The following is a 12,730-nucleotide window of genomic DNA, read 5'->3' as shown; positions in this document are numbered from 1 at the left end:
ATTTGAATATTTCTGTATAATGTAGAGAGAATCTGGGTCGCACATCCTCATTCCTATACTTCTAATATATCAACTGTATGAAATTTGCAGCATTTCGTTTGATAAAACATTGCTATACAGCACTAGTATCAATCATTTGTTGTGCACTATGAAGAGGCATTAGTATACAGTTTGATCAAAGAGCATAGGCCCACTTACCGCGACAAGGTTGCCTCTTGTTAAGTGGGGACCTACTCTAACCATAGCGCGGTGCCGTGCAGAGACCACCGCACCTCCACACTGCTCCAGCAGGCACCGGGATCCCATCACTCCACCAGCTGATATATTAGAAGTATAGGAATGAGGATGTGCGACCCAGATTCTCTCTACATTATACAAATTTATATGTTGTATCCACTTTTTTCCTACTCGGTCAGCACTCCATTTGGCACAGGTGCTTTTAACTAGCAGTAGTCTGCAAAGGGTCAAATAATTCCTACCCCATCTCAGTTGGAGTTCCTGAGAAGCTGTGAACAGGTGATCCCTTTGCACCAGTCCACATGCGGCGCTGGACGGTGGCCGTCGCTGCTTCTGTGCCGTGCTGGTGGAGTGATGGGATCCGAGGCCTAAGTGGCTCTGCCTTACGGTAGGGCCGCGGTGTGGCTGCCGGATCCCGTTGCCTGCTGGAGCGGTGTGGTGTGGAGGCGCGATGGTCGCCGCACGGCGTCGCGCTATGGTTAGAGTAGGTCCCCCACTTACTGCGACAAGGTTGCCTCTTGTTAAGTGGGCCTATGCTCTTTGATCAAACTGTATACTAATGCCTCTTCACAGTGCACAGCAAATGATTGATACTAGTGCTGTATAGCCATGTTTTATCAAACGAAATGCTGCAAATTTCATACAGTTGATATATTAGAAGTATAGGAATGAGGATGTGCGACCCAGATTCTCTCTACATTATACAAATTTGAATATTTCTACATAGCTCTTTTATTTCTCCATACACCCTGTATAAATGTCCACATGACAAATTCCAGGATAGCCTTTACACTTACAAATAGTTTTTCGTTGTCATGCTGTGTAATCATAAAGGAGTTTTGCAAAGATATTGATGACCATTCCTCAGGATAGCAGGGCTCCAGATGGCGACCAAATGCGACCTAAAATTGTTAAATGGTGACAATACTTTGTAGTCTTGTCGCCATTTGTGCCTAGACCTCTGCCGCTTTCACATTACTGACATGGCATGTGCTGCTGTCAGCGCGTGCCATGTTCGTCTTAACACAGCACAGGGGAGAAGGAGGCAGTCCCTCCCCCCTGTACGGCCGCTGCCACCAATGGGCTGATAGCAGGGAGGAGGAGGGGAGGGGCTGTGGCCTCTGCGCCCAAAATAAATATAGTTTATGCTTAATACAAATGCAGGCTGCGGGTGTCGGACATATCTCATACCCGGCACTCAGCCTCTATGACTGCGCGCTGTGATCCGCCGCTATTAACCCCCCAGGTGCGGCATCTGAAAGATAATAGCGGCGGATCGCAGCGCGCAGTTATAGAGGCTGGGTTCCGGGTATGGGATATGTCCGGCACCTGCAGCCTGCGTTTGTAGTAAAGAGGACCTTTCATTACAATAAAAAATCTAAACTAAGTATGCTGACATGGAGAGCGGTGCCCAGAGATCTCCCTGCACTTACTATTATCCCCGGGCGCCGCTTCGGTATCTTCAGATTTTCGGCTCAACTGGGAGGAGCCTGCTCTTGTTCTCCTGGGCGTCTCCTTCTGTAGCACTGGCCAATCTCAGCGCTCAGCTCATAGCCTGGGAGAGAAAAAAACTCTCGGGCTCTGGGCCCCTAAGGGGGTAAATGGGTATTCAATAAAAAGTAAAAAATAAAATAAAAAGGTTAAAAAAACACACCAAAATATTAAGTTTAAAGAGGACCTTTCACTGATCCTGACATTGTGAACTAAGTATACAGACATGGATCGCCCGGGGATCTCACTGCACTTACTATTATCCCTAGGCACCGCTCCGTTCTCCCACTATGGCCCCCGGTATTTTCCGTCACCAAGTTATAGTAGGCAGAGTCTGCCCTTGTTCTGCTGTAGCGCTGGCCAATCGCAGCGCAGAGCTCACAGCCTGGGAGGTTATTTTCTCCCAGGCTGTGAGCTCTGCGATGCGATTTGCCAGCGCTACAGCAGAACAAGGGCAGACTCTGCCTACTATAACTTGGTGACGGAAAATACCGGGGGCCATAGTGGGAGAACGGAGCGGTGCCCAGGGATAATAGTAAGTGCAGTGAGATCCCCGGGCGATCCATGTCTGTATACTTAGTTCACAATGTCAGGATCAGTGAAAGGTCCTCTTAAAACTTTAATATTTTGTTTTTAATTTTTACATTTTTTTGCCATTTTTTTAGTCGCCTTATCCCAACAAAAATTAGGTTAGGACTGTTCTATTATGGTCCAGACGTTCCATAAAATGTGGAATGCACGCAGCTTTTTGGGGGTTTTATTTTTTTCACGTGATATCAAGTATCGCAATACTTTTTTATGGTATCGAAATAGAGTCAAAATTTTTGGTATCGTGAAAACTCTAGGTAAGACGTGTTTTTTTTATTTTTTATTATTATTATACCGTAATTATATGTATTTTAAGTTTGGCGACTAAAAATTTTAGTTTAGCTCCTACATTTTTCAGGTTAGGAGCCAATGGCTCCTTGATATATATTTTTTAAAATCTGGAGCTCTGGATAGGTCATCAATATTAGATTGGTGGGGATCCGACTCAAACCTTCTGCACATCCGCTACAAATGAGATGGCACACAGGTAATTTTGAAGTAGAAACAGTTCTTGCACAAGTGCTGCTACCCCTTCAAACATCTGGTCAATAGGGTTGCTGGGAGTAATACCCCTGCCAATCTGATATTGATTGATCCTGAGGATAGGTCAATATCTTTGAACTGCACAACCCCTTTAATTCATTATACTGAAATATTGTACTAATTGATCCTTCCACTCCACAGGTGATGAAGTGGTGTCATTCCCTGTATTAGAAATTGACCAGACTAAAATTGTAGATACCAATGGAGCAGGGGATGCTTTTGTTGGAGGTAAGTTCCTTTGTTTTCTTCAAGAAGGGAATAATGTTAATTGTCAGTTATGGCCTCCAAAATAAAGACTCAAACACAGATCCATATTATGGCTCAGTTTTGTACAAAGTTGTAGTAGATGGGCCATACAAGTGCATGAATCCTCTACTGTATCGCAGTATGCATCCAGTTATATACGATACACCAAACAAGTAACCATGCATTAGTGAATAATAGAAAGTATACACTATTTATTGCAAACATCACATAATATAATAACATCAATGCGGATAAAAGCAGATCATAATGCATTGGCTGATGTTATATTAGCCCATGCATTGTCAAATTATGACTGTCAAGCAATTGTGATTATGGTCTCATTGATTGGTTTGTTTATAACCCCTCTGTTTCTAATTCAGCATTTCATGAATATATGGTGCATGTAATATTCTGTTCCTGCACTGTTGCATAGTATGAATGCTAAGGGACTGTGACTAATGTTTCTATCTGTTGGTTACAACTCTGCCGAATTGTTTTGCCATAACTCTGCATCTTAGGAGTACATTTGTGTACCACTGGTTCCTTTTATGTGCGTTTTGCCCCTATATCGATGCGCTGTTAGTCCATTAAGAGGGCGCACACTTTTTATGTATTGACCCATTCAGGTATTGTCCCCTGATGAACCCTCTGTTGCATTAAGAGGGGGAAACACGTTGGGACCTGTGAAATTGGGATACATCTTGTAATTGGGTCTTTTTAACCACTTCAACCCCGCTAGCTAAAACCCCCTTAATGACCAGGCCACTTTTTACAATTCTGCACTACACTACTTTCACCGATTATTGCTCGGCCATGCAACTTATCACCCAAATGAATGTGTTTTGCGGATCCGATCCATGTATCCGTGGATCCGTAAAAATCATACGGACGTCGGAACGGAGCCTGACAGGGGGGTGATCAATGACAGGGGGTGATCAGGGAGTGTATATGAGGTGATCACCCCCCTGTCATTGATGATCACCCCCCTGTAAGGCTCCATTCAGACGTCCGTATGTGTTTTGCGGATCCGATCCGTGGATCCGTAAAAATCATACGGACGTCTGAACGGAGCCTGACAGGGGGGTGATAAATGACGGGGGGGTGATCAGAAGGTCTATATGGGTGATCACCCGCCTGTCATTGATCACCCCCCTGTAAGGCTCCATTCAGACGTCCGTATGTGTTTTGCGGATCCGATCCATGTATCTGGATCCGTAAAAATCATACGGACGTCTGAACGGAGCCTGACGGGGGGGTGATCAGGGAGTCTATATGGGGTGATCAGGGGTTAATAAGTGACGGGGGGGGGGGGGAGTGTAGTGTAGTGTTTTGTGGTACTTTACACAGCTACCTGTGTCCTCTGGTGGTCGATCCAAACAAAAGGGACCACCAGAGGAGCAGGTATATTAGACGCTGTTATCAAAACAGCGTCTAATATACCTGTTAGGGGTTAAAAAAATCACATCTCCAGCCTGCCAGCGAACGATCCATTAGACAATGTCCAATACAGCAATATGACTGCAAAAGTGCAAGGTGGATAAAACATCAACAAAGTGTATAGTACCGCGAGATGGTGCAGCCTCCAATGACTCCCCAGTTATATACGCAGATTTTTTTCTGATTCTTTGTGAACCCAACAGAGAGAAAAAATCTGTGGTGGTATTCTCCTAAAATAATTTTTCTAAGTTATAATGCAGACGGATCCGTTCTGAACGGAGCCACCGTCTGCATTAATATGAGCGGATCCGTTCAGAACGGATCCGCTCGAACGCTAGTGTGAAAGTAGCCTTATTGTCCTTTTATTTTGAACAGTAGCAAATGCCTTTTTAAAAGTTTGGATGTAAACCGATGCACTCGAACACGTTTAGAACTTGGTGTATCTATCATTGTAGCTGGTCACTGTGAGAAATGCCAGCTTAGCATTTCTTTGGCATCTTTCTCCTGATCCACAAGTCTGTCTGTTTCATACTTTGCACTCGTTTACACCAGCCCATTTCATTCATCTTTTGTATTTTACTACGTACATTTTGCCCTACATAAACTGTATTCTTTTGCACATATTTTGTTAATTTGGTTTCCTCATTGAGCAAATTTGTTGTACCGTATGATAATCCTAGTTGCAAATTCGCTGTCTGCTAGCACCTTGTAATGTTCCACCCCTTTAATTCTTGTATATATGTGTGTGTGTGTGTATGTATGTATGTGTGTGTGTGTGTGTATATATATATATATATATATATATACACACACGTTAGGACTGTTTTATCTGTATCTGAGGAATCTGATGGTTAAATGCATTGTGCGTATTCTCTATTTTTCTTTTACCAATAGATTAGTTGTTTTACCCTGGAAAGGCAGCGTCCCAAATTATCTTTCATCTATCTATAATGTGCACTCCTGGGAAAAACTCACACAATATTTGCTCTTTAACTAATCAAGTTGTTTTAGCATGACTATGGCCGAGACTGGGCATAGCCGCGACCATTTAGAGTACATGTTCATGAGGGTTTTCAGAAAGGCTTCTCCACACATTTTAGAAATATATGCATTCTGCTTATTTTCAAGTCTACATCATGCTTATGATGTTGTGGTAGAGTTGTGAATTTCACCCTTTCAATGTAGAAATCTGTAGCATAATCTGCTGCAACACACACAGCCTATGTACACTAAGCCTTTATTTAAAAAAATGGCAATATTTTATTGTGGATGCTTGTTGATTTTTGAGCTTCTTGAAGTGAACATGTCACATTAATAAAGCAGTCCAATCTGCAGACATCATATTATAGAGCAGGATGTGCTCACTCACACAGGGAAGACTCTGTGAATTAGCCCAACCACATGACTCCTAAGCCCAGAATGAGCAGGTATTTAAAGGGAGTCTGTCACCAACCTGACCAGTTTTAAACCGAGCACATAGTTCATTGGGACACAAAGACATGACACGTTTTTCAGATCATCCAAGTCACCCAAAAAGTTGTTTTTATGATATGCTAATGAGCCATCATAAGTGCCCAGGGGCGGAGAGTTTGCTGAAAGTGCCCGAGATCCCCTGCCTCACTCGTGCCTAACTCCACCCCTCAGTAAACTACAGCCAGCCCGGTGGCTATGTGACATTATATTTCCCTATAGGCCGTTCGCGCATTGCTGCTGGGCCCAAGATACGCAGTTCGCATGCAGCGAGTAAGGCAGGGGAACTTGGGCACTTTCAGCAAACTCTCCACACCTGGGCACTTGTGACAGCTCATTAGCATATCCTAAAACTACTATTTGGATGATCTGAAAAAGTAAACAAAGGTACCATCTGTGTCCCACTTAGGGCCGCTTCACACGAGCGGATGCCGTGCGTGGCATCCGCTCCGTGAAAGAGTGCCAAGACCCGCTGCAGACTGCAGAGGCACGGAGCAGTAACATGACTGTTAATGCTCCGTGCCTCTCTGTGATCTCTTTACTACGAAATCACAGTTGTCACTGTGATTTCGTAGTAAAGAGATCACAGAGAGGCACGGAGCATTAACAGTCATGTTACTGCTCCGTGCCTCTGCAGTCTGCAGCGGGTCTTGGCACTCTTTCACGGAGCGGATGCCACGCACGGCATCCGCTCGTGTGAAGCGGCCCTTAACTATGTGATTGGTTTAAAACCGGTCAGGTTGGCGACAGAATCCCTATGACATATCACTACTTCATGGGAACCACTGCGTTACCGCAATTTGAAGAAATGGTACGTCAGTTATCACGCGGGCCCTGGAGCGGTGTGCGTGCAATCACTGCAGGGGCCCAGCAGTCCGTGGAAGCCGGGCCCCTGCTGTATCCACAGGCATCGCTGTAAAAGCCGATGCCTGTGGATTAACCCCTTCTATTCCACGGTCCGCGCTGACCGCGACACAGAAGGGGTTTGTGTCGGGTGAGTGATCGCATAGAGTCCCCGCGCTGCTGTGACGGGGACCCGATGCATCACAAGGCAGCCTGATGCCATGCAGAGGCTGCCCAATGCCTTGCACGGCATCGGTAACTGCCTTCTACGGGTGCCGAGGAGATCCAGCCTCAGGCTGGGTCTCGTAGGCAACCTGATCAGGTACTCTCACTGTAGTACACGAACAGGCAATGCATTACAATACAGATGTATTGTATTGCATTGCAGAGAGTATCAGACCCCCAAAAGTGAACATCCGAAATAAAGTAGTGTTTTTAATAAAATGTATAAAGTAATAAAATTAATACATTAAAAAAGAAAAAACGCCCCTTTCCCCTTATTTTATAATAAAAACCAGATAAAGCAAACAAAACCCACACATATTAGGTATCGCCGCGATCATGACATGATCCACCCTGTCTGATAAACACCATAAAAACTATAAAAAAATCTAATTTTTGTCAACTTCACAAAAGGTGCAACACCAAGCGATCAAAAAGGCGTATGTCCCACAAAATGGTATCAATAAAACAGTCACCTCATCCCGCAAAAAATGAGCCCCTACAATCGCCCAAAAAATAAAAAAAACTATAGCTCTTAGAACATGGAGACACTAAAACATTTTTTTTTTTTGTTTCAACTGCTATTATTGTGCTAAAGTGAAAAATACCTAAAAAAAAAAAAAAATGATTAGGTATCGCCATGTCCGTAACAACCAGCTCTATAAAAACATCGCATGACCTAACCCCTCAGGTGAACACCGTAAAAAAATTGTGACAAAAATTGCTTCTTTTTTTTTTTTACATTGCATCACAAAAATTGCAGCAAGTGATCAAAAAGGTGTATGCCCCCCAAAATGGTAACAGATTGTCACCTCATCCCGCAAAAAATGAAACCCTACCTAAGAGTATCAGTCAAAAAATAAAAAAAAGCTATGGCTCTGACTATGGATACACTAAAATATAATTATTCCGGTTTCAAAGATGCTATTATTGTGTATTGCCACATTTGTAATGATCTGCTCTATAAAAAAGTCACATGACCTAATCCCTCAGGTAAACGCTGTAAAAATAAAAATTGTGCCAAAACATAAATGTTTTGGTTACCTTGCCTCGCAAAAAATGTAATATAGAGCAATTAAAAATCATATGTACCCCAAAATAGTACCAATAAAACTGGCACCTTATCCCGTAGTTTCCAAAATGTGGTCACTTTTTTGAGTTTCTACTGTAGGGGTGCATCAGGGGGGCTTCAAATGGGTTCAAATGGGACATGGCATCTAAAAACCAGTTCAGCTAAATTCCTTTCTTACTGCGCCCTGCCATGTGCCCGTACAGCAGTTTATGATCACATGTGGGGTGTTTCTGTGAACCGCAGAATTGGGCTACTAGTTTTATTTGGCTGTTAACCCTTGCTTTGCTTCTGGAAAAAATTTATTTTCCATTAATTCTTGTGGAACACCTAAAGGGTTAACAAAGTTTGTAAAATCCGTTTTGTATACCTTGAGGGGTGTAGTTTCTAAAATGGGGTCATTTTTGGGTGGTTTCTATTATGTAAGCCTAATAAAGCCTATTATGTAAGCTTAACAAAGTGACTTCAGACCTCAACTGGTCCTTAAAGAGGACCTTTCACTAGTATACAAACTAAAAACTAACTCTTATCTGTGGGCAGAGCGGCGCCCAGGGCCGCTCCGTCCCACTGCAGCAAGGGACACGCCTCCTACAAAAAATCAGTCCAGTACAACAGACGGAACTGAGACACCGGAGCCTATACCGGGCGAACGAAGCGGCACCCAGGCATACTATTAAGTGCAGGGGGACTTGTATACTAGTGAAAGGTCCTCTTTAAACAGTGGGTTTTGGAAATTTTCCGAAATATTTCAAAATTTGCTTCCAAGCTTTAAGTCTTCTAACGTCCCCAAAAAATTAAATGTAATTTTCAAAATGATCCAAACATGAAGTAGACATATGGGGAATGTAAAGTAATTACTATTTTTTGAGGTATTACTATCTATAAAAAATTTTTATGAATAAAAATGATTTATTTTTTTAACTCCTTTTTACCACTGTCATGAAGTACGATATGTGACTAGAAAAAATCTTAGATTGCCCTGTATAAGGCTCCATTCACACATCCGCAATTCCATTCCGCATTTTGCGTAAAGAATAGGCATATTCTCTTAGTGCCGGCAATGTGCGGTCCGCAAAATGCGGAACACACATTGCCCCTGTCAGTGTTTTGCGGATCCATGGGTCCGCAAAACACACACTGATGTGTGAATGGACCCTAAGTAAAAGCAATTTAAAGTTGTTACCACATAAAGTGACACATGTCAGATTTGCAAAAACGGGCCCGGGGTTGAAGGGGTTAAAGAAAATGCAGGTTATAATCTCCCTAAACTATATATCATTCTACTCAGCTCCTGATCTGTTATAAGTATTAAAGTTAGGCAGCAGTCAGATCCATACAGCATGAATGAAGTGAAAGGGCGCATGCTTGGCCTGCTACTCCATCAGGATGGGGACGTGGAACCCCCATTCTCAGGATTAGTGTGGGTCTCAGTGGTCAGACCCCCAGAGATCAGTTAGTTATTAACAAGAGAAGGGGATGATGTTATTACTTGCCACTTTTCTTTTACTATTTATGTTCTCAAACCTTTTTTTTTTTGCTTTTCAGGTTTTCTCTCTCAGTTGGTGTCTGACAAACCCATTGAAGAGTGTATCCGAGCTGGCCATTATTCTGCCAATGTGGTTATCAGACGGGCTGGTTGCACTTTCCCAGAAAAACCAGACTTCAAATAATTAAGAGGAGAAATCCTATGAGCCACATACCAGTACCTTGAGGTCCTTACATCTTCACCTTCTCCTTTTCACAGACAGATTAAAGAAACTTGTATTTTCATTTGTCACCTCCAACAAATTGTAATATGTACTCCCTACAGCCCCATATCCCCACCATACATTTCTACCTCTGCACCATTGACTCTCATCTGGTATTTGGGGAAATGTTTGAAAATACGCTTGTGACATATTTAATTTACCAAATCAAGTTATATTCTTAAAGGGATTTTCAGATGAAAGGTGTAGAATAATCTTGCATGTATGCCATAAGTGTCTATAAGGAGGATGTGCCAGCTATAGGATCTATGTCGGTCGTGAAACCTTGACCCCAATGTTGTACATACATGGCTAGCTATTCACATCCTCTGTTTTTGGTATTACCTTTTTATTGCAAAATAGAGGTCCAGGGACCCTTGTTTTTCTGATATGTGGGAGACCCAGGGGTGCGATGTTCACCTAACACTTATGGTGTATCCTTTGCCTATGTCATAAATATTGTTTGTCTTAAAACCCCTTGAACATAATAATGTTTACTGTAAAAATTACCCAATTACACATTGCTTAATGCTGTTTTTAAAGTTCCTATGCAGGCCTGTTCAACACTGCTGTTATGAGTTCCAGCAGGCTGTTCCGGCACTGTCAAATGTTACTTGAATTGCCATTGGCCCTGTTGACTATAATGGGGACTGGCGTAGAGCCAGCCGCTACCTGGCAAATATGGTATGATTCGTCCAGACCCGATTATAGTCAAGGGGACTGGTGGGCATTCTGGTAACAGCCAGCAATGCCAGATCCAGAGAGTTCCAGCAGGCTATTCTATGTTGCAACAGCCTGCCAGAACTCCTAACTCAAGTCAGTGTGAAACAGGTCAGTCAGTTATAGCCCTTTATATATATAAAGGTATTTATATGTGTAAGTCTCTAAATTGGTACAAAATCACATATTGGTGACCCAGGTGCTTAAGATAAAGGGATTAAATGGAATTAAGTACACACACACTCATGGCTAGAATTTACGACTTTCATATGTACAGTGCAGAGTTGGCATCTCCTTACCATCGTATTCCACTGTCCATAGTTCTCATACTAATTCAAGTTCTGGTGCTGAGTGATCGGTTTATGCAGACTTGGTGAACGATGCAGTTTATATAATTTTTGTAATCAGATTACTTTCTTTCAACAGTGTCCTCAAAATCCTCCATGTAAGCTATAAATGATTGTGTTTTCTTTATTTAATGATGGTATAAATACTGTCAGAATCGGGTACAGAATTATTCAAGCAGGATTGCTTTGATTTATTACACATGGTCTGCCAAAATGTATTTTAAATCCAAGCATGGTCAATGGACAGCAGCAACACTTGTGCTAAAAGTTGTTTGCTACTTGCCTGTTGCAGTGATTGGATAACAACGCACAGTTTATTAACAATTAAGAAAGCTTTTGTCTTTTTCCGCTCCCTGCCTTTTTTTTTTTATTAGTGATGTTAGCACAGTCTCGTCTCTGATACAATGTGTAATTTGATACTGACAAATAAAATAGAATTATTCAAATTTCTACTCTTTGCTCTGTTTTTTCATGACGCTGCATGTGAGAGGATGTATGAGGTATATCGATTACATTTTTCTGGTTTGGAAAGGCACAGAGGTACAGCCCTGGCCACAGCGTGCTTGCTGCTTGTTCCCTGCAGCACTTCCTTAAGGGCCGGCATGCATCACTTCCTCTGCTTTATGGGTTAGATCATGTGACCTCACTGACCAATCCTAGCCCTCCTGAATGTATATAAGTGGCTCAGGCCCCTTCCCAGATGCCTCAGCGGCAAGGTCCTTGTGTCCTGCTGGGTTGCTGTTATCTGTTTGTGTTCCTGTGTACCTGACTCATGCTTGTGTTTCTGGACTCTGCTACCTGTTTGAACCCTGCCTGCTTGCCTTGACTCTCCTGTTGCCGATCCGGATTGCCTGACCTATACAAGTGCTGCCTGCCCTGACCTATTGCTTGTTTGACTTTTCTTCTGCCTTCTCTTTCGGTCCTGCTCCTGGTTACGACTTTGCCTGCTGACTACTTTCGTACCTCTGGTACCTCATGGTCTGTCTTGACCAGCTGCCTTGTGTGCCAATCCTCCTCAAGAGGTAGCGACCAGGTGTTCCCCTTGGGAAAGTCTATCCCCACCATCAGTGGTACTGTGAAGATCGAAGGGTTCACTTAGCCAACGGTGGTAGGACACGTGGCACAGTGGGTTCACACCCGCTGGAACGTGACAGATCTACAATGAACTCCAATTTACTTTGGTACATTCACACCACTCTACAATTTTTGGACACCATGGTTTACTTCCATGATAACTGCTTATGGACAGACCTTTTTATGAAACCTATGGATAAGAATAGTATGTACGGTTTGACGGCACCCATCCCAAGAACATGGTTAAAACCCTCCCATACAGCCAGCTACTACGGGTAAGACTGATGGTATCGGACGAGACACTAGTGGATGAGAGATTAGAGGCAATAGGAGACAGTCCTACAATGCAAATACCCTAAAGGGTCAGACAACAACAAAGGGTCAGACAACAGGACCAAGACAGCTTCTTACCAAACATGTTGGAGGCGATAAAACCGGTAGGATCCCATTTCTGTCAACTTTTACACCTGTTAGCGATCGCATACCACGGATATATAAACAGAAGCTAATGTATATGGATCTGGTCAGCATGCAATCCTTGTGTGCACTGCAGCGGGAAGAAGTCTCCAATAGCACAGTGTAACGAAAACATGGCACGCACAAGGTGTTTCCACGTTTTATGCTCTTTATTGAATCGTAAAGTCTATATTATGCACAGTAGAAAAGACGGCGGCACAGCTGCTGGGTAAACAAAATGC

General features: G+C 43.0%; 1 protein-coding gene across 2 annotated transcripts in view; it reads left to right on the top strand.

Moving 5' to 3' along the window:
- ADK (adenosine kinase) overlaps positions 1-11,410 on the top strand; it is a 373,135-nt gene extending 361,725 nt beyond the window's left edge. For both annotated transcript variants that reach the window (XM_044297316.1, XM_044297317.1), the window contains exons 10-11: positions 3,001-3,087; positions 9,692-11,410. In XM_044297316.1, the coding sequence (XP_044153251.1) occupies positions 3,001-3,087; positions 9,692-9,816 (212 nt within the window). In that variant the 3' untranslated portion in view covers positions 9,817-11,410. The remainder of the gene's footprint in view (positions 1-3,000; positions 3,088-9,691) is intronic.
- Positions 11,411-12,730: the final 1,320 nt, after the last annotated feature.

Source organism: Bufo gargarizans, chromosome 6, assembly GCF_014858855.1.
Source record: "Bufo gargarizans isolate SCDJY-AF-19 chromosome 6, ASM1485885v1, whole genome shotgun sequence".
Classification (NCBI taxonomy): domain Eukaryota; kingdom Metazoa; phylum Chordata; class Amphibia; order Anura; family Bufonidae; genus Bufo; species Bufo gargarizans.
This window is presented reverse-complemented; position numbering and strand designations above follow the sequence as displayed.